General features: G+C 41.4%; 1 protein-coding gene across 2 annotated transcripts in view; it reads left to right on the plus strand.

Annotated features, from left to right (window-relative positions):
- Positions 1-27,014, plus strand: part of dclk2a (doublecortin-like kinase 2a) — a 670,049-nt gene that overhangs the window by 334,789 nt on the left and 308,246 nt on the right. For both annotated transcript variants that reach the window (XM_041199370.1, XM_041199378.1), the window contains 2 exons: positions 3,132-3,204; positions 10,671-10,779. In XM_041199370.1, coding sequence (XP_041055304.1) covers positions 3,132-3,204; positions 10,671-10,779 — 182 coding nt within the window. The remainder of the gene's footprint in view (positions 1-3,131; positions 3,205-10,670; positions 10,780-27,014) is intronic.

Below are 27,014 nucleotides of genomic sequence, written 5' to 3' on the forward strand. Positions count from 1 at the left end.
CCAAGGCGGGTAGATGGAGTTAAGAAACAGAGCAGCCATGATTCAACTGAAAGGTGAATGTCTGCCCCTCTTCCTATGTCCCATGTGTTCTTTTAAATGCAATATCCATGCAATCATTCAAGCAATGCCTGGTGATGGACAGCAGGAGAAGCAGCATAAGATGGAGTTCTTGAATGAATGAAGAATTTAGAATTTTATAAAAATGCATGTGAAATATCAAGGGGATGTAATACAAAAGAAAACAAGTAAAGGGGGTACTCAGTAGAATGCATACCTCCACCATGCTGTGTTAAACCAACATTATTACAATTATGCAGTCTTTCTTGAGGTCTTGTAACCACAAAGTTGAAAAAAAATAAAAGCTTTTTATTAAGAGCTTCCATCTTACTGAGGAGGTTTCAGGCTAATCCATATTCAACAACCTGCTCTGGAAACTCATTTTGACAAATGTGATAAATTCTATCACAACAGCAGACAACATACAATATTCTAAAACAATCGATAACAATCGTGTCTGCACCGGCTCTCCATTGGAACAGTTTACCTACTGCCACTCCTCTGCCTTCTCCTTGTAGCCCTGCCTATTATTCCTTTTCAGATAATAATCCAATTCTCTCTTGAAAGTCTCGATTGAACCTGCCTCACCACCCTCTCAGGCAGTACATTCCAGATCCTAACCACTCATTGCGTGAAAAAGTTTTTCTCATGTCGCCATTTCAGGTTGATGACCTTTCAATAGAATGGATAAATAGACATTGACCTGAAAGGTTAGCTCTGTTTTTCTGTCCACAGATGCTGCCTGACCTGCTGAGTATTTCCAGCAGTTTCTCTTTTTATTTATTGTTCTCCCTGCGTTGTAAAACTATTTGGGTTTTTTTGACATTGGCGAAGGTGTTACCATGTACGATAACAGACCAGCCATTCATTATGCCTCTGTCCCAATTTTCATTTCCATTGACATCAATGGTTATAAATATCAGGAGAGATGAATAATGGATGAGTAATGAACAAACCTTGCCTGTAATACATATTTTGCACTATTGCCCAAGGTCAAAATTAACTCCCATGACTCAGAACACAGTATCAGTTAAATCAGCGATTGCAGAAATATAGGCCGAAATTTTCCGGCCTCGTTGGTGTTGGGCATCATGGCGGGACACAAATCAGAGGGCCAAAAATCGGTTTCACACAAACTTGAAACTAGTTTGCGATCGTCCACTCCACCCATCAATGGCGGGCCGTTTCCTGCCGCTGCACATCGGGAATTTTTTTTGTCATTCATGGGATGTGTGCTTCGCTGTTTGGGCCAGCATTTATTGCCCATTTCTAGTTGCCCTTCAGAAGGTGGTGGTAAGCTGCCTTCTTGAACCGCTGCAGTCCATGTGATGTGGGTACACCCACAGTGCTGTTAGGAAAGGAGTTCCAGGGTTTTGACCCAGCAACAGTGAAGGACAGGGCTGAGATTGCTGTTGTCGTTTCCAATGCCTAGGTCAATGCCGGGCGGTCCGTCTGGTTTCATTCCTGTTTTGTGACTTTGTAGCGGTTTGTTACAACTGAGTTGCTTGCTAGGCCATTTAAGAGTCAACCACATTGCTGTGGGTCTGAACCTGTGTAGGCCAGACCAGGTAAGGATGACAGATTTCCTTCCCTAAAGGATATTGGTGAGCCAGATGGGTTTTTACAACCATCAACAATGGTTTCATGGTCATCATCACACTTTTAATTCAAGATTTTTATTGAATTCAAATTCCACCATCTGCCGTGGTGGGATTCAAACCCAGGTCCCCAGAGCATTAGGCTGGGTCTCTGGATTACTATTCCAGCAAAATACCAATACGCCATCGCCTCCCCGTAATGTTATTTTAATACTTTTGTATCTAATTATAAGCTCTTCTCGCTGGAATGATCCCCCCATGCTGGTTCTTATGGGCACACACCACGTCTTTCACAACTGTACATAAACGACATGCCCCTGGCGAGCTGCACTTCACTCAGGACTTGAGGTTTGTTTGCCTACTTTGCTTCAGGCAGCACTCATGGTCATCAGCACCAGGCTTCGCAGGCAGCACCATGTCACTTTTAGGGGGTCTCACGGGCAGTACCTACCAGACCAGCCATAAGGCGCAGGGGTGGCTTTTCAGTAGCTGCAGGGCTAGGGCTTGCTTGGGGAATGGGGTGAAGTGTCCTCAGGCAAGGGAAGAGCCAACAGGGCAAGGGTTGTACTGGGGAAGGGGGGTTTCCCAGGGTGTATGTGGGGGCACATGTTGATCCGTGCAAGTAGCCTCAACTTGGCTGAGGAGGCAGTCTCCAGAGGAGATGAGGCCAGATGGAGATGTGAGGATGTGTTTGAGAGAGTGAGTGATGATGTCCCTTGAGCTGGCAGTGAATGAGATGCCAGTGAATGTGTGATGCACTGGATGGCCGACCTCTTGTGTGTAGCATTGGCACTGACCACCTCTGCCACTGCCTCCAAAGCCGGAGTGGCGAGATAGATGGGCTTCCTAACATGTGCGACAACTTCACAGATACACAAGAGCCTTTCTGGACAGGAGCACATATCAGCCAAAAGCCCATGATTTTTTCATTCACATTAGGAAGCATACCTGTGCCATTCTGCTATATGCTTACAACAGGCAAAGCTCTTGAGTGTGCATTTGAAAACTCAGCCCTTTAAAATAAATGCTATTTTACAGGGTACATGTCACATATTGACCACTATATTGCCACGGTATGCCAGTCACATACTTAGCATTAGATTATATTATGATTCATAATGAAAAACTGATCACTTCTAGCTTCATGGAGCTCCAAAAATCAATGGCAAATGCTTTCAACATCATGCTCAGGGTTTTTGTTACAGAACAACGTTTTGATAATTTGTCCCTGTCTTGTTGCTATTTTTCTAACAAAAAAATGTTACAACCATGCCCAAATGGATGTGAGTTGGTATTTAATTGAATTAATCTCTATTGTAATCCCGGAAAGATAGGAGATGATTAGAGGGATCAATGGTCTTTTCCTGCCCAAAATATGTTGCCATATTACTGTGTGATCCTTAGACTTACTTCCTTTGGCCTATAGGTTCTTTAAGGTGTGACTACCTAATGCTATAAATTACTGTTATTTTACAGATTATTCACCAGATAGGTCTGTCCACCAATGTGAATGGAGTACCTCAGCAAACCAATGGTATCAGCCCTGAAGGTAAGTGGCCATGCTTTGGAACAGTCTGGCTGTTGAGTGAACTTACTATGCAATTTAGCTTCTTAAGATGCAGTTGAGATACAGGACCATAGGATCAGGCCATTTAGCCCTTCTAAGTCAGATCTGCCATTCAATGAGGTCATGGCTGATCAGTGACCCAACTCCATACACCTGCCCCAAATCCCCTAATATTTTTGGTTAACAAAAATATATCAGTCTCAGAGTTAGAATTAACAATTGACCTAGCATCAGTTGCCATTCATGGAAGTGAGTTCCAAAAATCTACAACCCCTTAGCCAGAATTTTCCAGCACTCCCAAGGCGGGTTCCCTGGCGACAGGACTGGCGAGCCATTGAAATTTCCATTCACACCGGCAGGACTGGAGGATCCCACCGTCGTGAGGGACTGGAAAATTCCAGCCTTTATGTGTAGAAATGTCATAAGATCATATGTTCATATGTCTTCTAATTTCACTCTTGAAAGATCTGGCTCTAATTTATAAACTATGCCCCGTAGTCCTAGATTCCCCAACCAATGGAAATAGTTTCTCTGTCTACCCTATCAGATCCCTTAATACCTTAAAAACTTCAAGTCATCTTTTTGCCTTCTAAATTTCAAGGAATACAATTCTAGTTTGTGAAATCTCACCTCGCAACTTAACTCTTGGAGACCAGGTATTATTCCGGTGTATGTCCTTCCTAAAGTGTGGTGTCCAAAACTGCTCACATTTCTCTAGGCATAGGCTAACCAGAACTTTGTATAACTGCAGCATAATATCTACCCCCTTATATTCTAGCCCGTAGATAATAGAGGCCAGCATTTCATTAGCCTTCTTGACTATTTTCTTGTCCATGATATTCAAATGATCTGTGTGTCTGGACCTCCAAGCTTCTTTTGATCTAGCTTTCCACCATTTAGAAAATACCTTGTACTATTCTTTTGAGGTCCAAAGTGAATGATCTCACATTTGCCTACATTGAGATCCATTAGCCAATGTTTTATCCATTCGCTTAATCTGTTAATATCTCTTTGTGATTTTATGCTTCAATCTATACTGCTTACAGTGTTGCCAATCTTTGTGCTATTGAATGTGTGGATTTCTACCCCAACATCTAGTTATTTATAATACAGTGAATAGCTGAAGCTCCAACATAGATTCTTTCAGGCCACTACTAGTCACATACTGCCAATTAGAATACCTGCCCATTATCCATACTTCTTGTCTCCTCCTGCTCAGCTAATTTCCTAACCAGTTCAATCATTTGCTTTCAAGATCATATGACGTACCTTATCAAATGCTTTTTGGAAGTTCATATAAATAATATCCGTAGACATTCCTCTGTCCACTACTTTCTTTATCTCTCAGAAAAATTCAGTCTGATTTGCCAGGCATGATCTACCCTTTCTAAACGCATGGTGGTTCCCTTGGATTAGCTGAAAATTTTCAAGGTATTCAATCATTCTATCCTTAGATAGAGGGCAGAATATTACCGTCGGCTTGCAGGGGTGGGCCCAACACACTGACGTGTAAAATGACGCGCGATGACATCGGGCATGCATCCCGACATCACCTCAATATTGCGTTCGACAGGCATGCGCCAGAGGTGGCTGCACACCCTCTAAACTGTCAACAGCCTATTAAGGCCATTAAGAAAGCAATTGACGTTATTAACAACGCAGCCCATCCAATCTTAAGGTTGGTGGGCAGACAAAGAGTCCAAGCGGCCTTCTCATTTTCCAGGAAACCTCATCGATGGGCAGGATGAGATTTCTTGAAGGTTTTATAAGATTAATAAATAAATTTTGTGAACTTTACAGACATGTCCCAGCTCATCTGACACTGTCACATAAGGGGACATGTTTAAATAATTTTTTTACTTCATTAGTTAAAAACTTTTATTAAGTACTTAATCTCCCTGAGGCAGCTGCCTGCCTCAGGGAGATTGCTGTGCTCTTTTGTTCACATGTGCTAAAGACCGCAGACCCCGACTCTCCCTCCTCCTCAGCACAGGTAGCGCTAAGCATTACTGTCTGCGCATTATGCTGGGTGGGCCTTAATTGGCCCACCGGCATAAAATGGCAGCACGTAGCCGATCACGGGCAGCGATCGCCTCTGCACCCACTCCCGCCCAGCCCGCCTGACATTGGTAAGATTCTATCCATAGACTCTAATCCTGACAACAGACGTTAAGCTAACTGGTATATAATTCCCTGATTTCCCTTTCTCACCTTTCTTAAATAGTGGAGTGATATTTACCATTTTCCAATCTATTGGACAGGTCCCCAAATCAGGAGAATTTTGGAAGATTCTAGTAAGGGTAAAAGCAATGTTCTCACTTTTTTTTTAAATCTCTGGGATGAGAACTATCTGGCCCTGGTAACTTGACACTCTAAGTTTTATTATTGTTTTCATTTGTTATTTTGCTTAAGTTAATTTTAGTGAGTTCCCATCCCTGAGTAAAAATTTGTTTCTTCAGGATATCTAATGTAAGTACTGGTGCAAAGTAATTATTCAGCATGACGGAGAGCCTCTCCATCATGGCAAAAATCTGGACCTAAGTGTCTATTGCAAACTTCACTATATTGAAAAAATGTTCTCATTCATAAAAACCCATTTACTATATTTACATTCATTCAATTAAATAAAGCCTTATAACAATAAACATTTCATTCAAGTGCACAATCCCTTATAACAACAAGCATTGGAGTTCATAGTCCCACATCAAAGAATCTATAACCACTTGTAGCTGTCAATCAAACTGTGAAATGGTTAGCACCATACTGTGATAATATATGGTTGTGGAATCAGTCATATACCATTAATCCAGTACTGGAAGCCCTCAGGTTTATGTCAATTGACAGAGCAAAACAGCAAGCAATCATTTTTTGTAAACATTCTAGATATTTTTTCAAAGATTTAAGGGGCAGGACTTTTAAATGCCTTGATATCTTCACAGTTCCCTTTGACAGGTGCTTCTGACCGTTTTGACTGTTGATTTTAAGAGGCCTGATGACAGTTCCAAAGAGCTTAACAGTAATGAGTTTATGCACTTTTTACACACATTTATGCCTACTTTTAACAATTCCAACCTCCACCCAAAATGCACCTTAACCCCTCCAAAGGTGTCCCAGGACCAGATCCAAAGGAGCACCCTGGCCATTCAAATGAATGAACAAAGCTCATACCTAAAATCCCACTTGAGTGGAGGCAGCTGATGACTTAAATGGCCAGGTGCCTCTGTAAAACATGCATGCACAAAATGCAACCCCCCGCCCCCCACACCCCTGTGAAAATGGCAAATGCTGTGTTCAGGGGCAGGCCTTATGATTTTTGGCCACTTTGAAAATTTGGACCTCTGCCTCATCACTGTTCAGCCATATCTAAATCGAGAATCTTAGTAGCTGTTTTGAATTTCTCCCTTCCAAATGCACATTGAACTTAATCGTATTACGATCACTATTAGATAAATTCTCATGCACCATTTGGCTGTTAGCTAAATCTGGCTCATTGCTCACAATCAAATGTAATATGTCTGCCCCCTTATTTGGTTCTAGGACTGGTGTTGCAGAAAATTATCCTGAACACACTCAAGGAATTCACTACCTTTCTTACATGAGCTAGTCTGCTTATCCCAATCTATACTAAAGTTAAATTTGTCCATTAAAACCACTCTGCCTTTACGACATGCTTGTCTAATCTCTGCATGTATGCATTGCACCACTTCACAGGTGCTACCAGAAGGGCCTATACACATTTTCCACTACAGTCTTAAATCTTTTTTATTTCTTATTGCTACGCATAAAGTCTCCACTGCCTGCTTATAGCTCTCGTTTTACCACTTTTATCATTGAACTGATTTCATTCTTAATCATTAAGGCTACTACTTTCCTCTTTCATTTTTCTTATTTTTTCTGTATGTTGTCTTGGGGAATCAGTGGAAACTTTATAAGTTTCATATAAACATTTGGTCTTTTCTATCTAACAAGGGAATACTCAAAATTGATATTGGATGCCAAACGTGTAAAAAGTATCCCAATCTCCACATTGAGGATTCCATATTTTACTAAATGAAAAGATACAAATATTGAATGATTATACCATTAAAGATGCTCTGATGGACTGTCCAAAAGGTTGAAATGCTAAGTTTCTTTGTCTCTTTGAACAACTGCATTTTATTTCCCATAGATTTCAGATTTTTTTCTAGTAAATGGGGAATGAAATTTGGACAAAGCTTCTGTTCCCTAGTGATGTGAAAACTTCTCATGGACTTCACTACTTTGCTTATCAGTAGCTCTTCTATATGATTCCCAGTTTTTAATGCTGATTTGTTAACTTATTCTGGTGGTAATCATGCACATGTTAAGAATGCAATAACATTACAAAATACCTTCACAAGCTTTCTATTCAATTTGTTCAGTTTAGGGTGGGGTGCCGATGTTTCTAAAATAAAAATCTGAAACCAAATGTGCCATTTCCGAAATAGAAGTCATTTTATTCTGCTTTCTGCTCTGTCTCACTTATGCAGGCCAGAGTTATTAATGTACTTTGATCAGCAGAAAAGCATACATCAAAAACCAAGCCATGATCCTGCTCAAATCCAGTTTTTATTGGGAAAGTCTAGCTTGTGTGGCAAAGTGCCTTGATGTATAGAAACAGAAATACTATTAGCTACCAGTGGGTACTATTTCTTCCCAGAAGAGTATCTCGTGACCCATTAGCTCCTTATTAGAGATTTCACTTCAGGAAACACTTCATTGTACTAATATTTTCCCAGAACTCATCACGTTTCTTTAGAGGTTAGGTGAAATATTTCAAGCATATACAAATCCATAAGTACAGTTTCAGGAATTCATCCCTTTTTTTTTTGAAATGATCCTTGTTGACATGACTCTTTGATGCTTCAAGAGCGCTATGCATTTTCTTTGAAGAAGTGCAATGAAATTGCTATTTCTAAAATGCTTGCTGATCTACAGCTGACTTTACAAAATGCCGCTTCCACCATGGAGCCCTGCAAACCAGGATCGCGTTTTGGGAACTCAAGTGTGCTGAAATTTACAATGTGCACTCTTGATGAGGGAAGCTGTTTGCTGGGAACACTTTCTTTTAATGTGTTGACTTTGCTTGTCATCAGCATTAGGTATAGGAGGGCAAGCCAAATTCCACTCAAAAACTTTTCTTAAAATACCTCAATATGATTTACTTCGTTAAAATGTCATGATAACTGCAGATAACGTCTAACTGCCACAAAGCAGAAATTTGCTGGCATCAAATTGCCTGACTTTTATACACCCCACATACAATTTTCACATCCTCCATTGAAGGAAATGGAGAATTAGACAATGAGCAGAGGACGAGAGAACACAAGTGTAAAATTCCCACATATCAAGTATTGTTGAAGATTTGGAAAATACTTTTTTCTAATAGGCTAGTGAACACATGGAACTGAGTTTCAGAGAAGGCAATTGATCCCAGAGTTATTTATAATCTTTTAAAGCTCTCTTGATAGGAAATTGTGCTGTTAGACTGGAAAATTGATAATTATTTAAGAAGGATAGGAGAGCGAAACCAGGTGATTGTCGACCTGTCAGTTTAATGCCAATTGAGGGGAAGCTACTAAAACCTGTCATTTCACTAACAACTGAAGTGATTGGAGAGACCCAGCATGGCTTTGTTAAAGGTAAGTCATGTAGGACTAATCTGGTTAAATGCTTTGAACAGATCACTTAAGTGTCTATGGATGTTGTTTACATGGACTTTCAGAGGGCATTCAATCAGGTTCCACACGAGGTAATTGACAAAAATAAGAGTGCATGGAAAAGGTCTTTTGACTCAAGCTGGAAATTGGTTGAGAGATAGGAGACAGCAGGCATAAAGAGTGTACATTCAGATTGTCAGGATGTGACAAGTAGTGTTCTCCAGGGATCTGTTCTAGGGCCTTAACATTTCACCATATTTGTCAATTACTTGGATAAAGGAATAAAGTGCTGTATAGTATATTCAAGTTTGCAAATGACACTAAATTAGGAACAATAGTCAATAGTTCAGATGGAGCAAGAAGTTGCAGAGGGATAGAGACTGATTAAGTGAGTGAGAAAAACTCAGTTTCATGTGGACACGTGTGAGGTCATCTACTTTAGATTTCAGCAAGATAAATCAGAGTATTTTCTAAATGGTGAGAAACTGTAGATGAACAAAGAGACTTGTTAGTCCAAATATACAAATCATTTAAAGCTGGTAGACAGATCCAAACAACCAACAGCCTAATGGAATACTTGCCTTTATCTCTAGTGGGCTGGTTTATAAAGGGGAGGAAAAAAATGCTTCAGTTGCGTAGGGCTTTGGCCAGCCCGCAACTGGAGTAGTTTGGGGCACCACAACTCCAGAAGGATATATTGGCCTTAAAGGGAATATAGCACAGATTCCTCACAATGATGCTGACACTTAAAGGGTTAAATTATGAAGGCATAAACATGGCTTAAGTATACAAGATTGAAGGGTGATCTGATCAAAATAGTTTAAGTGGGAAAATAATTTGGTATGGTGGGTACAGATAAACTATTTCATCTGATGGATGAATCAAGAACAAAGGCACATAATCATAAAAAATACAGCTGGGCTGTTCAGCAGTGAAATCAGGAAGTATTTTTTCACATAAAGGATGGTGGAAATCTAGAGTTCTCTCCCCAAAAAGCTGTGGTTGCTCGAACAATTGGAGCTTTCAAGACTGAGATTGATAGATTGTTGTTAAGTAAAGGTTTAAAGGGATATGGAGCTAAGGTGGCTAAATGATGTTAAGATTCAGATCAGCAATGATCTAATTGATTGGCTCAGTGGCTGAATGGCCCACTCCTGCTCCTATCTCAGTTGGTCAAAAGAAGCTGAATCAATATCTGTTAAGAAGTGAGACTGATAAATTATAGAGAAATTTTGAAAACTCAGGCGTTAAGGGAAGTAAATTAGTGTTCCCTAACATCAGAAGATTAACAGGTGGTTTTGGTGAGAAGGACATGACAGTATAATAACTCATAGGCTTTCCATGGACTGGCCTTGATGGGCCAAATGACCTTTTTCACTCAGGATATACTTAATATTCCATTCTCAGTATCATGAGAGTCAAATTCAGGGCAAAGAAATCAAACTGATCATTATCTCCTCAGATAGTATGGGATTACTTACAAAGTGGATAATATGACCAAATAGGACAGAAAATAGCTAAAAAGAAAAATTTTATTGTGAGGAGGTATCAGTTTATTGCTAGCATGAAGCAATCATTATTCATTTCTGAAGGTTAAAATATCAGCTTATAAGTGAAAATTAATTACTTCTGTATAGAAAAAATAGGCCCACAATGAATGTGCTTAGTCAATGGATTGCTAGATCCATTCCTCAGTTAAGTGATGTGGAATACTCCTGGAGCAGTTAGATCTGAGAATAGTAACCGAGAATTTCTTCAATCTTTCCACAGGTGTAAATGGAAATAGATCCTTTTCAGCTTCAACTATTCTTGAAAAGTATAAAATTGGGAAGGTGATTGGAGATGGGAATTTTGCCATAGTTAAAGAATGTGTGGAACGGTAAGTCAGCATAACATCACCAATGGAAACCTTTACAGTCTTGTAAGGGAACATGCAATTCAATCCACAGACAAATTTGCATTTAACACTTATAACTGATGTTTTCTTTCTTTAAAGTTATAATGAAACCACTTTCCTACAGCATATCACAAGCTAAATGTGTAAGGTTGGCTTGGTGTCAGCTGGGGCTAAGTGGTAGCGTACTCATCTCCAAGTCAGAAATATGTGGATTGAAGTCCCATTTGAGAGATATATGTACACAGTCTAGGCTAACACTCCAGTGTAGTACTGAGGGGGTGCTGCAATGTCAAGAGGTACCACCGTTCAAATGAAACACTAAAGCAAGGATCTGGGCTGCCACTCAAGTGGAGGTAAAATATCTCATGGTACTATTTTATTGTAGAGGTGGATTCTCCCCAGTGTCCTGAGTAATGTTTATCCCTCAATTATGTGGGATTTTACCCAGCCCAATTTAACTGCCATGGTCTCCCACATTGCATCAGTGATTACACTTCAAAAGTGCTTCATTGACTGTAAAACATTTTAGGACATACAGTGGTCATGAAAGGTGCTTTATAAATTAAAATCTTTTATTGTGAAAGAAAATAACTGTCACGTGTTTGATGAGCACTGGGCTAAATCTGTAAAGCAGATTAAATGTGAGGCTTCCAGCCTCAATATAAATTTGAATGGCCAAGTCCCCTCCTGGAAACACTCTGCCCCCTTCTCCATTAAACCTGGATCTGGGCAAATTGGGGTCAGGTTTGGAATTTTTTGAAAATGTTAACATCTCACCTGACCTCAACCCACCAGATTTAGGGTGTTAAAGTTACCCAAGTGAGTCCAATAATCAACAATCAAGTCTTTCTGGTGTTTTCCTGCAAGTTCAGCAAGGGTATACAGTAAGCCCCAGGACTCAGATAAGGTTAACATCATACATTGTTCAGATTTTATTTGAGGTACAACCTACATCCTACCCAGACATACCAAACAACCAACACCCACCACCACACCCCCCCTACCAATTTGAGGAAGAGGCTGTGGCTGGGGATTGGAATTCCCAGGTTTGGGTTGCGCCAGGCAGCCCGTATGCCAACAGAAACAAGGTATCCTGGCATATGTGGAGCTCACCTCTGGGGGGGGGCCTGGCATGGTTCTTAATCTGGATTCCTGAAGACTTAGATCTGTCATTTGGCCTTTTTGACCTCCTATACAACGCTACTTCAGCTTGGGATTGCAGCAGACCTAACATGGGTTCGCCCATCCCTGCTTCTCCTACTCTCCCCTCCCCACTCTGATGGATTACCTATTATGTCACAGTGCCTGCCAGGAATATTTAACCCCAGTTACTCCTGCGATGGAGTTTCCCAACTGGCACAACCCAGCACTTACACAGCGATTGAAAGCTTTCAGCTTTTCAATCTCAGTAATGTTTGCCTCAATGACACCATCACCATTTGCTCTACATTTAAAAAATATCAGCAAGTAAAAGAATGTAAAGTTCCTTATAACATAACTGCAATATCACATCACTGATGGTGCATTGCTGAGTCAAATAGTTTCCTCGCCAAAAGAATAACAACGCTGCACACACTCATGGTGGAGTTCCCAATTCACATCATCACTGAGAAAAGCTTTATGTATTGTCTGAAAAATTTGCCTATGTATGCAACGGTCACTAGATGTTTGATGTTATATTTAACAAATTAGCTAGTACAGCCAATTAAAAAGCAAAACGGCAGCTGTAATTATGTGTTTCTTGATTCTGCGGACACCCTAAAAGTTGTTCATTTCATTGTTGCCCTGGAAGTCCAGCCTTATTTATCCAGTAAAACACATTGCAGAGGACTAGATGTACTCTGACACGTTTTCTTTAACTTTCACTTATGAACACAGGAAAACAATGGGTAACAAAAAAAAAGTTCCTCCATTAAATCACGACATGATGTCGTGATGCTTTAAGAATGATGATTCACAACACTCCAACCGAATAGCAGCTGTCTCCTGGAATAATTAAAAAACGAAATGAAAATCTCAAGACCAATTTAGGGAGGACAAAAAAAGAGAAAATTCCTCTCCAACTTCCTTGGCAATCTGAACTAGTCCAAGAGACCACAATGACCATGATTCATTTTACTTGATATTCCACCCAGTTTTTTTATGTTGCGATGGCCATTCTAGCCTGCACCCACTCTCTTTTGAAGAACTGCATCAAATCAACACTTCAAAAGTAGGGAACTTGTTCCTAGGTTGACTATCTCCCTGAAGTGTGGTTTAGAATGACAGTACACCTCATGTTAGAATCTCTGGTATTGTATCCACCTACCATACTCACTCCTTTAGCTTAGAAGCCTGGGTTAAAGGCTTCTTCCATGGCTACTTGCAATGATATGCCATAAAGTTCTGACAGTCAGCAACTCTTTTACAAGAGATTGTGTATGCATTTTTTCCCCCATTTGCTAATGTGAAGTATTGCATACAAAGGCTCATCTTCGGGGTTATTTTCAATGAAGATCTTGCAAGCTTAGATGTCTGACAAGACTAATTGATTTGAACTTACATCCTGTGATTGCAAGTCAAGTGCTGGAGTTCCCTGTAATCTTGTTTTCAAAAGGGACATAAGTTACTAATACGCAGGAAGGTTGCAGCCACAATCTTGGACTCCCAGCAGTGAGCCAGACTTGCAATTAGAAAGCTGCGCTAATGGGAGGCATGGCACACAAATTCTGTATTTTGCAAAGAAGCCTCAGCACTGGAGGTGCATGATCAAAGAATCACTCCTTGTATGCCATATTTTAAGCAGAACTCTCTTACATATTACCTGTAGGCTTTTGTTCACACAGTGACACAGCTACTTGAAGCTCACATATGTTTGTGTGCAGCAAGAATAAGTTGGGAGTTCTTGCAGAATCAGGGCTTCTCATCCCACGAGCCTTTCATGCTGAGCCCACACAGAGCAGAATTTTAACTGCCAAGAGAGGAGGATCTAGCTCAGGTGAAAGAGGAGGGTGGTTAAATGGCCAAAAAATGTCTACGTGTTGGAAACCCGAGATGATCCTGCCCTTTTCTGAGTTTTGCCAGTGCATGTTCGAAGGCAAGCGGGAAACACTGTGGAGCTGTCGGGTTACCAATTTAAATATTCAAACAAGCAATTAACTGTGCTTTTAAACTCAATATTCTAGCTTTAAAAGCCAGTGAATGGGTTTCCTGAGCTGTGCGAAACTTGCCAGGGTCAGCAAGGTGAGAGTACAGCAAGGAGCCATTGCAGGCTGGAAAGCCTTTAAACAGTGGAACTGCATAACTGCTTCCCTGCTGTAACAGAACCCTCTTATGGTCATTTGTGTATGTGTATGTGTAAACTAAAACTGGAATAAACCAGTTGAGTTGGGTACTTGAATTCCATGTGCATGCACCAGTATTTTGTCCTGCAAAGATTTTAAAGTCTGGCGACAAGGATAGGATTGTGGATTTCCCTAGCTGAACAAATTTGGGTTGGAGAAGCTTCCAGCAAGTCAGCAAAGGAACTGTGAGGTATTTTTGCTGAAAAATAGGCTTTAAAATCCTGTCTTAGAGAAAAGACTGTTTGTATACATGGTGGACTGACCTTTGAAGATGGCTGCAGGTGTTATTGGGAGAGTACAGCCATGTCTGAGTGTCTTTTGGTGCATACATGGAGTGGCTCAAATTGTTTTTCACTGCTGGTAATATCCTTGAAGATCCTGATAACCCAGCAGATGTTCACCAGGCAGTGAGGGAAAGGAAAAGGGTGATATTTCTGACAGAAGCAGGCCCAGAAGCATATGAAAAGCTCAAGAATTTGCTCTCCCCTGCTAAGCCAAAAGTCACGTCGCTATCAGACATTATGTGTAAGCTTGAGCAGCGTTACAATCTGTAGCCATTGGAGATTGCTGAAAGCTATCAGTTTGGAACAAGGAGTCAGTTGCCCAGTGAAGAGTTTATCATGGCTTTGAAAAAGCAGTACATTCATTATAATTTTGGAGAATTTCAAGTGAGAACATTGTGGGACAGATGTGTATATGGCTTAAAAAGTGAACGCATTTGCAGTAAGTTGCTGACATTGCCAAAATTAACTCACAACATAGTTTGTCGAACAGCATTATCCATGGACATGATGGAACTTGAATCGAGAGAAGTCAGAGTTAACAACCGCCAGTTGTCTGCTATGGTAAATAAGCTACAGCTGCATAAGCAGAATGTCCCAACAAGTTAGTAGTAGCAGTGGTATGATAAAGTCCTGTTACCAATGTTTAGGCCAACATTTGGCACAGAATTGTCCATTTGTGAAGGCAGAGTGCTACAGCTTCAAGAAGAAGGGTCACCTTGCCAAGACATGTCAAAAGAATGTAAACAGCTAAAACGCTGGCTTGATGGAACAGCAGTCACTGCATACAAACTGCATGTCAAACACTACCAGATCAATGAGGGGTTAGTTGAGATCCATACAATCCAAAGCACAAGGACATCTAGTGGAAATTTGCGGTGTATAGTAGTCCAAATAGCGTTGGATGGAGCTCTGGTAAACATGGAGGTCATCACCGGTGCATCAATTAATGTGATTCCTGAATCACTATACCATGAAAAGTTGAGTCAACATCGACTGGAGAAATCACACAGAGAATTACAAAGTTTTGGAGGAGAGAAAATTCCAAGAATGGACAGTGTGTCAGTTCCAGTCACATACAAAGAGCAATGTGTAAAATTGCCCATCATTGTGGTAAAGGGTGAAGAAGCAGCCTTGTTAGGAAGAAACTGGTTGACAGCATTAAAGTTAAATTGGAATGACCTTATTCACATAGAAGTGAAATTCACAACACAAGACGACATGATTACTAAGTACCTTCAGGTGTTTAGTGAAACTAGCAAACTTTCTACAGGCATTAAAAAAGGAAGAGTAAGTAAAGTGAGTGTTCGTCCTCTAGAGAGTGAGAATGGGGAGTTAATAGTAGATAATAAGGAAATGGCAGATGAAATGAATGAATATTTTGCTTCTGTCTTCACTGTAAACGATACAAAAATATTCCAGTAATAACTGTAAATGAGGAGGTAGAAGGGGGAGAGGAACTTGGTGAAATTACAATCATTAGGGGAGCTTGGCCTAAATAGCCAAGTGGTTATGGTACTGGGTTTGTAACCCCAAGATCAAGAGTTCAAATCTCACAATGGCAAACTATGAAACAATGTAACTTCATCTGAAACAGATGGAAACAGGTTTACTCAAAAGAGTATCAAGAGTTCAAATCTCACAATGGCAAACTATGAAACAATGTAACTTCATCTGAAATAGATTGAAATGGGTTTGTACTCGAAAGAGTTACAATCATTAGGGAAGTGGCACTGATGGGACTGTGGGCTGACAAGCCTCTGGGTCCAGATGGACTTCATCCTAGGGCCTTCAAAGAGGTGGCTAATGAGGTAGTAGGTGCGTTGGTGTTAATTTTCCAAAATTCCCTAGACTCTGGAAATGTGCCATCAGACTGTAAAGTAGCAAGTATATCCGCTCTATTCAATGGACGGAGGGAGGCAGGAAACCAAAGGCCAATTAGCTTGATCTCTATCACGGGAAGGTTACAGAATCGATCATTAAGGACGTTCTAGCTGAGCACTTAGAAAACTCAAGGTAATTGGGAAGGGTCAGCATGGCTTTGTGAAAGGGAAATCAATTTTAACCAATTTATTCGAGTTCTTTGAAGGAGTAATATGCACTGTGGACAAAGTGGAGCCTGTAGACATACTGTACTTGGATTTCCAGAAGGCATTTGATAAGTTGCCACATCAAAGGTTATTTCGGAAAATAAAAGCTCATGGTGTAGAGGGTAACATATTAGCGTGGATAGAAGATTGTCTGGCTGGCAGAAGATAGAGAGTATGCATAAATGGGTCTCTGATGGGCAGGATGTGACAAGTGGAGTCCTGCAGGGGTCTGTGTTGGGGCCTCAACTTTTTACAATTTACATCAGTGACTTAGATGAGGCGAGTGAAGGCATGGTAGCTAAATTTGCAGATGACACAAAGATAGATCGGAAGGTATGTTGTGAAGAAATCAAAGGGTTTGCAGACTGGTTTATTCCAGCTTGCAGATATAGCTAAGTTGAGTGAGTGGGCAAAAATCTGGCAGATGGGAGTATAATGTGGGAAAATGTGAAGTTGTTCACTTTGGCAGGAAGAATAAAAAAGCAGAGCATTACTTAAAGAGACCAATGCAGAATCCCGAGGTGCAAAGGGATCTAGGTGTTCTCATGCATGAGTTGCAAAAAAATAGTAAGCAGGTACAGCACGTAAGCAAGAAGGCTAATGGAATGCTATTTTTTATTATGAGAGGAATTGAACATAAAAGTAAAGATGTCATGCTTCAGTTATACAGGGCATTGTTGAGACCACATCTCAACCACTGTGTGCAGTTTTGGTCGTCTTATTTAAGGAAGAATGTAAATGCATTGGAGGTGGTTCAGAGCAGGTTTACGAGATTGATAACCTGGAATGAACAGGTTGTCTTATGAGGATGGGTTGGACGTGCTGGGTGTGTTTCCACTGGAGTTTAGAAGAGTTAGGGGTGACTTGATTGAAGTATATCAGATCCTGAATGGTCTGACAAGGTGGCCGTGGAAAGGATGTTTCCCCTTGTGGGTGAGTCCAGAACTAGGGGTATTGTTTTAAAATTAAGGTTCGCCCTTTTAGGACAGAGATGAGGAGAATTTTTTTTCTCCCAGAGGGTTGTGCAACTTTGGAATCCTCTGCCTCAGAAGGCAGTGGAAGTGGGGTCATTGAATATTTTTCAGGCGGATGTAGGTAGATTCTTGTTAGACAAGGGAATTAAAGGTTAGTGGGGGTAGATCGGAATGTGGAATTCGAAACACAAACAGATCAGCCACGATCTTATTGAATGGCAGAGCAGGCTCGAGGGCCAAATGGCCTCTTTCTGCTTCTATTTCATATGCTCGTATGACTCAAGGATATAAGGCCAATGTACGGGTTCAAAAGGATGCAAGACCAATTTATTGCAGGCTTTGTCCAGTGCCCTATGTTCTAAAGGAGAAAATAGAACAAGGGCTGAAAAGACTTGGGACTGAGAACAATATCTGTAAAGTAGAACAGAGAAATTGGGTTACTCCCATAGTGGTAGTACTAAAGTCAGATGAAAGTGTAAGAATATGTGGGGATTATAAGGCAAGCATAAATCAGGTACTAGAATGTAATCCACCCGATACATTGCCAAATGTGGGGGATCTGTTCACAATGTTGTCAGGAGGCCAGATTTTTTCCAAAGTTAGATCTGACAAAACACCTATCTGCAACTTGAGTCAGATGATGTCTAAGTCATATTTGACTATTACTTCACACATGGGTCTATTTAAGTTTCATGGGCTGCCATTTGGTGTTTCTTCAGCCCCTGGAATTTTTCAAGGAGTAATGGACCAAATTTTGCAAGGAATTCAGGAAGTAGTGTGCTATTTGGATGACATACTTATTTCAGCTCCAAACAGGCAGACCCATGATGGGCTGAATAAGTTGCTCTAAAGCTTAGAGTTCGGGCAAAGGCATACAAGTGTGAAATGTTTCAAAACTCTGCAGAGTATTTGGGTCACAGGGCTGGGTTGGGTTGGGTTACATCCTATCAAGAGTAAGAATTGAGCAGTAAGAAATGCACCACTCTCAGAATATATCTGAGCTCAGATTTTTTTTTGGGGGTTGGGGGGGGTGCAGTGGGTTGGTGTAGAGAATTACTACAGTAAATTCATACCAAACTTGGCAACTTTATTGCATCCATTGAATGAACTCTTGAAGGGTGTTCCATGGAATTGGACAAGGGAGTGCGACAAGGCATTCAAGTTCTGTAGAAGTCAGTCGGTAGATGGTACAATTGTACATTGATTTGTCCAAAAAGATTAAGCTAGCATGTAATGCCTCTCCATATGGAGTAGGTGCCGTGATCTCCCATGTTGGATAATGGTAAGGAGAGACCATTTGACTCACAAATCCTCAATGCCAGTGAGCAAAATTATGCTCAGATAGAATGTGAAGCATTGTCTTTGATTTTTGGAGTAAGAGGATTTCACAAAAACTTGTTTGGTCATTGTTTCATGATCAAAACAGGTCATAAGCCATTGCCAGCTATTTTGAATCCAAAGTCTCCAGTCTCCACTTCAGCTGCAGCCCAACTGCAGGAATAGGCTTTGATTTTGTCTACTTATCAGTACAATGTTAAACACGGATCATTGTAATGACAATGTGATGTCCAGATTACCATTCCCATCTGAGGTAGATCCCAACAGGGAAGATGTATTTTTCTTTCCACAAGTTTGCACATTGCCATAAGACTGACATAGAAGCAGAAGTAGGCCATTCAGCCCATCGAGTCTGCTCTGCAATTCAATGAGATCATGGCTGATGTGATAATCCTCAACACTTTCCTGCCTTTAGCCCATAACCCTTGATTCCCTTACTGATTAAAAATCTGTTTATCTCAGCCTTGAATATATTTAATAACCCAGCTTCTACATCCCTCTGCGGTAAAGAATTCCACAGATTGACTACCCCCTGAGAGAAGAAATTCCTCCTCATCTCTGTTTTAAATGGGTGCCCCCTTACTCTGAAATTATGCCCTCTTGTCCTAGACTGTCCCACAAGGGGAAACAACCTCTCAGCATCTACCCTATCAAGCCCACTAAGAATGTTACATGTTTCAATAAGGTCGCCTCTCATTCTTCTAAATTCCAATGAGTACAGGCCCAACCTACACAACCTCTCCTCATAAGAAAATCACTCTATACCCAAGAACAACCTAGTGAGCCTTCTCTGGACTGCCTCCAATGCCAGTATGTCTTTCCTTAGATAAGGAGACCAAAATTGTTCACAGTATTCTAGGGGCAGGATTTTACTGTCGGCGAGCGGGGGCAGGGCCCACTTGCCGATGGTGACATGGGATGATGTCAGGCGGAACTCCCGATGTCACCCCACTCCATTTAAATTTTCAGGAAGGTGGGGGCGCAGCAAAATCAGCTGTGCGCCCTCCAACCTGTCAATGGCCAATTGAGGCCATTGACAGATCAATTAAAGTCATTAGTGGACCTGCCTGTCCAACCTTAAGGTTGGCGGGCAGGCCAGGAACACCGGTGGGAAGTAGAAAAAACATGAAGTCTCATCCACAGGCGGGATGAGGTTTCATATAGGGTTTAAAAAATATTAATGAATTTTTTTTTAAAATTATGAACATGTCCCAACTCCTGTGAGGGAACATGTAAGGGAAATTTTTTTTAAATATTTTTAAAAGTCGAGGCGATCTCCCTGAGGCTGAGTGCAGCCTCAGGGAGATAAGTATGCTCTTTCGTGCGCATGCGCGGAAGAGCGCACTCTCAATTTTGGGATTCCCGTCCGCACAGGAAGCGCGTAGTAATTGGCCTGCCCACGTAAAATGGCGCCGCACCTCCCATCGGGGCACCGATCAGAAGCACGCCTGCACACGCCCACCCATCAACTTCCCCACCCAACGGGGGGAAGGTTCTGCCCTAGGTGTAGCCTAACTGGTGCCTTGTATAGTTTTAGCAAGACTTCCATGCAAGATGTTGCAATGAAGAAATAAGAAATTTACAAATGGGTATGGACAGGTTAGGTGAATGGACCAAAATTTGGCAGACGGAATTTAATGTGGATAAGTGTGAGGTTGTCAATTTTGGTCGGAAGAATAAAAAAGCAACTTATTATTTAAAATGGAGAGAAACTTTAGAATGCTTCAGTGCAGAGGGATCTGGGTGTCCTCGTGCATGAATCTCTGAAAGCTAGTATGCAAGTATAGCAGGTAATAAGAAAGGTAAATGGAATTTTAGCATTTATTGCTAAAGGAAAAGAGTATAAAAATAGGGAAGTGTGGTTGCAACTGTATAAGGCATTGGCGAGATTGCTTCTGGAGTACTGTGCACAGTTTGGGTCCCGTTACTTGAGGAAGGATGTAGTTGCATTGGAGGCGGTTCAGAGAAGGATCACTAGATTGATTCCAGAGATGTGGGGCTTGTCTTATGAGGAGAGATTGAGCAGTTTAGGCCTATACTCACTAGAGTTTAGAAGGATGAGAGGAGATCTAATTGAGGTACATAAGATGCTAAAAGGGATAGACAAAGTAGACGTGGAGCAGCTGTTTCCCCTTGTGGGGCATTCTAGAATGAGAAGCCATAGTTTTAGGCTAAGGGGAGGTAGATTTAAATCAGATGAGAAGGAATTACTTTTCTCAAAGGGTCGTGAATCTGTGGAATTCACTACCACAGAGTGCAGTGGATGCCGGGACACTGAATAAATTTGAGGAGATAGGCAGATTTTTAATTAGTAATGGGTTGAAAGGTTATGGGAGAGGGTGGGAAATTGGAGTGGAAGCCGAAATTAGATCAGCCACGATCATATTGAATGGTGGGGCAGGCTCGAGGGGCTGAATTGCCTACTCCTGCTCCTAGTTCTTATGTTCCATTTGCCTTCCCTATTACCGGGTGAACTTGGATGTTAGCTTTTTGGGATTCATGCACAAGTGCTCCCAAATCCCTCTGTGCTGTAGCCTTCTGCAGCCTTTCTCCATTTAAGTAATATTCAGCTCCTCTATTCTTCCTGTCGAAGTCCATAACCTCACATTTTCCCACATTATATTCTATCTGCCAAGTCTTTGCCCACTCACTTAACCTGTCTATATTTCTCTATAGACTCCTTGTCATCCTCACCACTTGCCTTCCCACCTTTTGTGTCATCCACAAACTTCGCAATAGTACATTCACTTCCCTCATCTAAGTCATTAATATATATTTTAAATAATTGAGGCCCCAGCACTGATCCCTGTGGCACTCCATTAGTTGCAGGTTGCCATCCCGAAAATGCCCCCCTTATCTTAACTCTCTGTCTTCTATTAGTTAGCCAATCCTCTATCCATGCTAATATACTGCCCCCAACACCATGGGCTCTTATCTTATTAAGTAGTCTTATGTGCGCTACCTCATCGAATACCTTTTGGAAATTCAAATATATTACATCTACTGGTTCCCCTTTATCTATCCTGCTTGTTACCTCCTCAAAGAATTCTAATAAATTTGTTAGGCATGATTTCCCCTTCATGCTTGATTAGATTATGCATTTCTAAATGCCCTGCTATTACATCCTTTATAATACATTCTAACATTTTCCCAATGACAGATGTTAAGCTAACTGACTTATAGCTACCTGTTTTTGTCTCCCACCCTTTCTGAATAGGTCTGTTACCTAATCTAAGGATTCTTGGAAGATTACTACCAGTTCATCCACTATCTCTGAAGCTACTTCCTTTAATATCCTAGGATGCAACCCATCAGGTCTAGGGGACTTATCAGTCTTTAGCCCCATTAGTTTCCCTAATGCATTTTCTCCAGTGATGGTTATTGTATTTATTTCCTCCTACACCACCCACCCCCCCGCCTTTTGCCCCTTGATTATTTAGTATTTTTGGAATGCTATTAGTATCTTCTATCATGAAGACTGAAGCAAAGTATTTATTCAACTCCTCTGCCATTTCCTGCTTCCCCATTATTATTTCCGCAGCCTCATTCTCTAAAGGGCCTATGTTCACTTTGGCCTCTCTCTTCCTTTTTATATATTTAAAGAAGCTCTTACTGTCCGTTTTTATTTTACTTGCTAGTTTACCCTCAAAGTTTATTTTCTGCCTCTATTTTTTGGTCGTCTTCTGTTGGCTTTTAAAACTTTTCCAATCCTCTGGTTTGCCACATTGTATGTTTTTTTCTTTCAATCTGATACTGTCCTTAACTTCCTTGGTTAACCATGGTTGGTTTATCCCCTTCCTTGAATCCTTCTTCCTCATGGGCAGTATCTTTGTTGAGAGATGAACTATTTCCTTAAACGTTTGCCATTGTTCATCAACCATCTTTTCTGCTAAACCACTTTCCCAGTCCACTTCAGCCAACTCTGCCCTCATTCCATTGTAATTACACTTATTTAAGTTTAGCACAGTTGTTTCCAACCCAAGTTTCTCACTTTCAAACTGAATGCTAAATTCTACCATATTATGATAGATCCTTGATCCTTGGGGATCCTTTATTCTGAGATCACTTATCACCTGCTTCATTACACATTACCAGATCCAAAATAGCCTGATCCCTGGTTGGATTCAAAACATATTGTTCTAAGAAACTGTCCCAAATACACTATGAATTCTTGCTTGTGTGATCCTCTGCCAGTTTGATTTTGCCAATCTACAAGAAGATTAAAAAGTCACCCAGGATTAATATACTGCCTTTTTTACATGCCCTCATTATCTCCTGATTTATTCTCTGTCCTACAGTATGGCTACTGTAGACTACTTCCACCAGTGCCTTCTTTCCCTTGTTATTTCTTACCTCCACCCATATGGATTCTATATCTTCCAGTCCAAGATCCTGTCTTGCTATCATACTTATTCCATCTCGTACTAACAAAGCTACCCCACCACCCTTTCCCTCCAGCCTGAACTTTCAAAAAAAAATCACATACCCCTGAATATTTAGTTCCCAGCTTTGATCTTGTAACCACGTCTCTGTAATGGCTTTAAGATCATACCCATTAACCTCTATGCTGTTAATTCATTTATTTTGTTCCCAATGCCATGTGCATTTAAGTAAAGGGCCATTAATTTTGCCTTTTTACCATTTTTTCCCCCCATCGACCCTACTTGCTGCTGTTTTTTTATGTTTGTACACTCTATCCCTTCCTGTCACACTCTGGATATCATTCCCTAAATAGCTGCCCTGCAAGGCTGCCATATCCTTTTGCTTTGTAAGCCTACGAATCCCCTTTCCAGAACCCTCCCCCACTCCCCCCCTTCTATTTAGTTTAAAACCCTCTCTACAGCCCTAGTTATCCGGTTCACCAGGACACTGGTCCCAGCACTGTTCAAGTGAAGCCCGCCCCACCGGAACAGCTCCCTTCTACCCCAGTACTGGTGCCTCATGAACTAAAACCCATTCCTCCCACAACAATCTCTGAGCCACACATTTAACTCCTTGACTTTATTTACTCTTTGCCAGTTTGCCCGTGGCCCAGGTAGCAATCCCGAGATTATTACCTTGGAGGTTCTGCTTTTTAATTTAGCTCCTAACTGTTCAAATCCTTTCTAGTCCTATCAGTGCCTTTGGTACGAACATGGACAACGACGATGACAACTGGATCCCTCATCTCCCACTCCAAGTTCCTCTCCTCTCTAGCCCTGAGGAGATGTCCTTAACCCTGGCACCGGGCAGGCAACACAGCCTTCAGCAGTCACGCTCATGGCTGCAGATGGATAGAGAAAAGTATCTATCCCCCTAATTATACTGTCCCCATCCCACTGCTATGCTCCCATTTAATGGAACTCAACCCAGAGAAGTGCGAGGTGATGCGTTTGGGGAGGTCAAATAAGGTAAAAGATTTCAGAACGAGTGGGAGGATACTGAGACATGTAGAGGGAGTGAGGGACCTTGGAGTGAATGTCCACGGATCTCTGAAGGGAGCAGGACGGGTTGACAAGGTGGTTAGGGAGGCACATGGAATCCTTCATTTATTAGCCGATATAGAATAAGAGCAGGGCGGTAATGTTGGAGCTATAAAAGACATTAGTTAGGCCACAACATGAGTACTGTGTGCTGTTTTGGTCACCTTACTACAGAAAGGATATAATTGCATTAGAGAGGGTACAGAGGATCTTTACGAGGATGTTGCCAGGACTGGAAAATTGCAGCTATGAGGAAAGATTGGATAGGCTGGGATTGTTCCCCTTCAAACAGGGGAGGCTGAGGAGAGATTTGATTGAGATGTACAAAACTGTGAGGGGCCTGGATAGAGTGGATGGGAATTAAGGGCCTATTTACTTTAGCAGAGAGGTCAGTGACTAGTCATAGATTTAAAGTGATTAGTAGAAAGATTCAAGGGGAGAGGAGGAAAAATCTTTTCACCCAGAGGTTTGTGGGGTCTGGAACTCACTGCCTCAAAGGGTAGAAGAGGCAGAAATCCTCAACTCACCCCCATTTAAAAGGTGTCTGGAGATGCATCTCAGATGCCGCAATCTGTAGGGCTATGGACCAAATGTTGGAAAGTGGGATTAGGCTGGGTGGCTTGCTTTTTGGCTGACACAGACACGATGGGCTAAGTGGCCTCTTTCTGTGCCATAAACTTTCTGTGATCCTGTTATAGCTGAGTTGCCAGTCACAGCAGATGACATTGGTAGAGCAACTCCAAGGGATCTAATATTGGCAAGAGTATATGACTTGATTGTAAATGGCTGGCCAACACAGGTACTGGATTTAGAAATCAGACCACTTGTTATGCATAAGAATAAGTTGTCAGTTGATAAAGGTTGTTTTATTTGGGGAGCCAGAGTGGTAATTTCTGAAAGGCACAGATCGCTGTTGCTATGTGATTTACATGATCAACACTTAGCGATGAGCTTGACGAAGAGTTTCGCCAGAAGCTATCTTTGATGGCCAGGATTAGATAAGGGCATAGAAGACACAGTGAAACAGTGTAGAGTATTTCGAGCAATAGGAAAAAAAGGCGCCATCAGTACCTTTGCAACCATGGAAATGGTCAGCTAGAGTGCGGCAGAAGCTGTACGTAAATTATGCAGAATTTGTAGGGCACCAGCATTCATTGTGATAGTTAGCCATTTGAAGTGGGTTGAGGGGTTTCTAACGAATTGAACAACAACTAGCTAAACTCTAGATATTTTAAGTAGTTTGGTGCTTATGTGCGCTCAGAGGAAATTATATCAGACAACAGACTTCAGTTTTGATCAGTACTCAGAGGAAATTATATCCGACAACGGACTTCAGTTTTGATCAGTAGAATTTTTAAAGTTCATGAGAATGAATGGGGTAAAACACACGAGTTCTACCGTATCATCCTGATTCAGATGCGGTAGCAAGAGTGCACAGTACAAATTGTTAAGCATGCTCTTAAGAGAATTCTAGATACAGTTAGAAGAAATATCAGGTGTCATTGAATCACAAACTGGTGAATTATTTATTTATTCTAACACACCTCATGCTACTACCAGTAGAATGCCAGCTGAATTGTTTCTTAGAAGACAGCCTAGAATGAGGTTTTCATTGTCAAATGTGGCTTTAGCAGTCAGTAGAAGAAAAACCAATCCAGGCAGAAAGAGAGTCACAATAGGGGTATAGTGAGGGAAAGAGGTCTGAAGTTGAACCAGAAGGTTAAGGTGAAAGGTCATCATCATAATCACCATAAGTGGTTGAAGTGGCTAACAGGATGGTTATAAAAATCTATGGTCCTTGCACATATTTGATTAAGATGTTTGACAGTGGAAAAGATAGGCTTGTACATATAGATCATGTTTTGCCTTCAGCAGTGCATGAAGAAGGGAATTGGAAAGAATCAAATGAGTCTGATGAATTGGATAGTTGGGATACGAGTAGAGTCCCAATAGTTATTCCAACACAAGTTGTGCCTGAAACCAATTCAGATCCAAGTCAGAGTCAGACAGACATCTGATGAAGTGGAAAATTCAATTGAAAGCCAAGGTCACAATCAGTCTTTGTTGGAGAAAACTTCTCAGACTCAGGCAAATGGTCAAGGTCCTTCCCCAAGTGCTGAAAGTTTGGGTTAAGAAAGGAGATATTGGGCAGAATCATCCCAGATTTGCACTAAGTGGGGTAGCATGCGGGAAAAAGGCCGCAATAGTGGCATTTCATGCTGTATAATCCCAATCCTGCTTCGTTAGTTATGTGGCCACAGGAAACATGCTGTCTCGCTGGCGAATAGCCTCTGAATCGCCCATCACGTCATTACCTTGCCATTTCCTCACTCTGGGTGCCATACATAAACTGCAGCCACCCACATAGTTCTCAATGCTTGCAGCCCAGGGCTACTCCAGTGAAAACATAGCCCCGAAAGCCAAGAAGAGTTCAGTGACCCATCACCGAAATGCCTTTCAGAGGCCCACCATGATGTCCTCCACCCCTGTTCTGGCTGCAAGAGGTCCAGCAATCTCACCACTCTGGCTTGGAAGGCAGTGGCAGTGGTGGTCAGTGCCCACGCTGCACAGAAGAGATTTGCCATCGAGTGCAGAAAGAAGATGAATGATCTCATCTGGGCTGCCAGGGTAAGACGGCCATCTCATCACTCTAAACCCATACACTCAAGGCCACCGCACATTCACTGGCACCTAACTCACTGCCAGCTCAAGGGTCACCACTATTCACTCTCTCACACACCCCCTTACA

Source organism: Carcharodon carcharias, chromosome 1 (assembly GCF_017639515.1).
Source record: "Carcharodon carcharias isolate sCarCar2 chromosome 1, sCarCar2.pri, whole genome shotgun sequence".
NCBI classification, from domain to species: Eukaryota; Metazoa; Chordata; class Chondrichthyes; order Lamniformes; family Lamnidae; genus Carcharodon; species Carcharodon carcharias.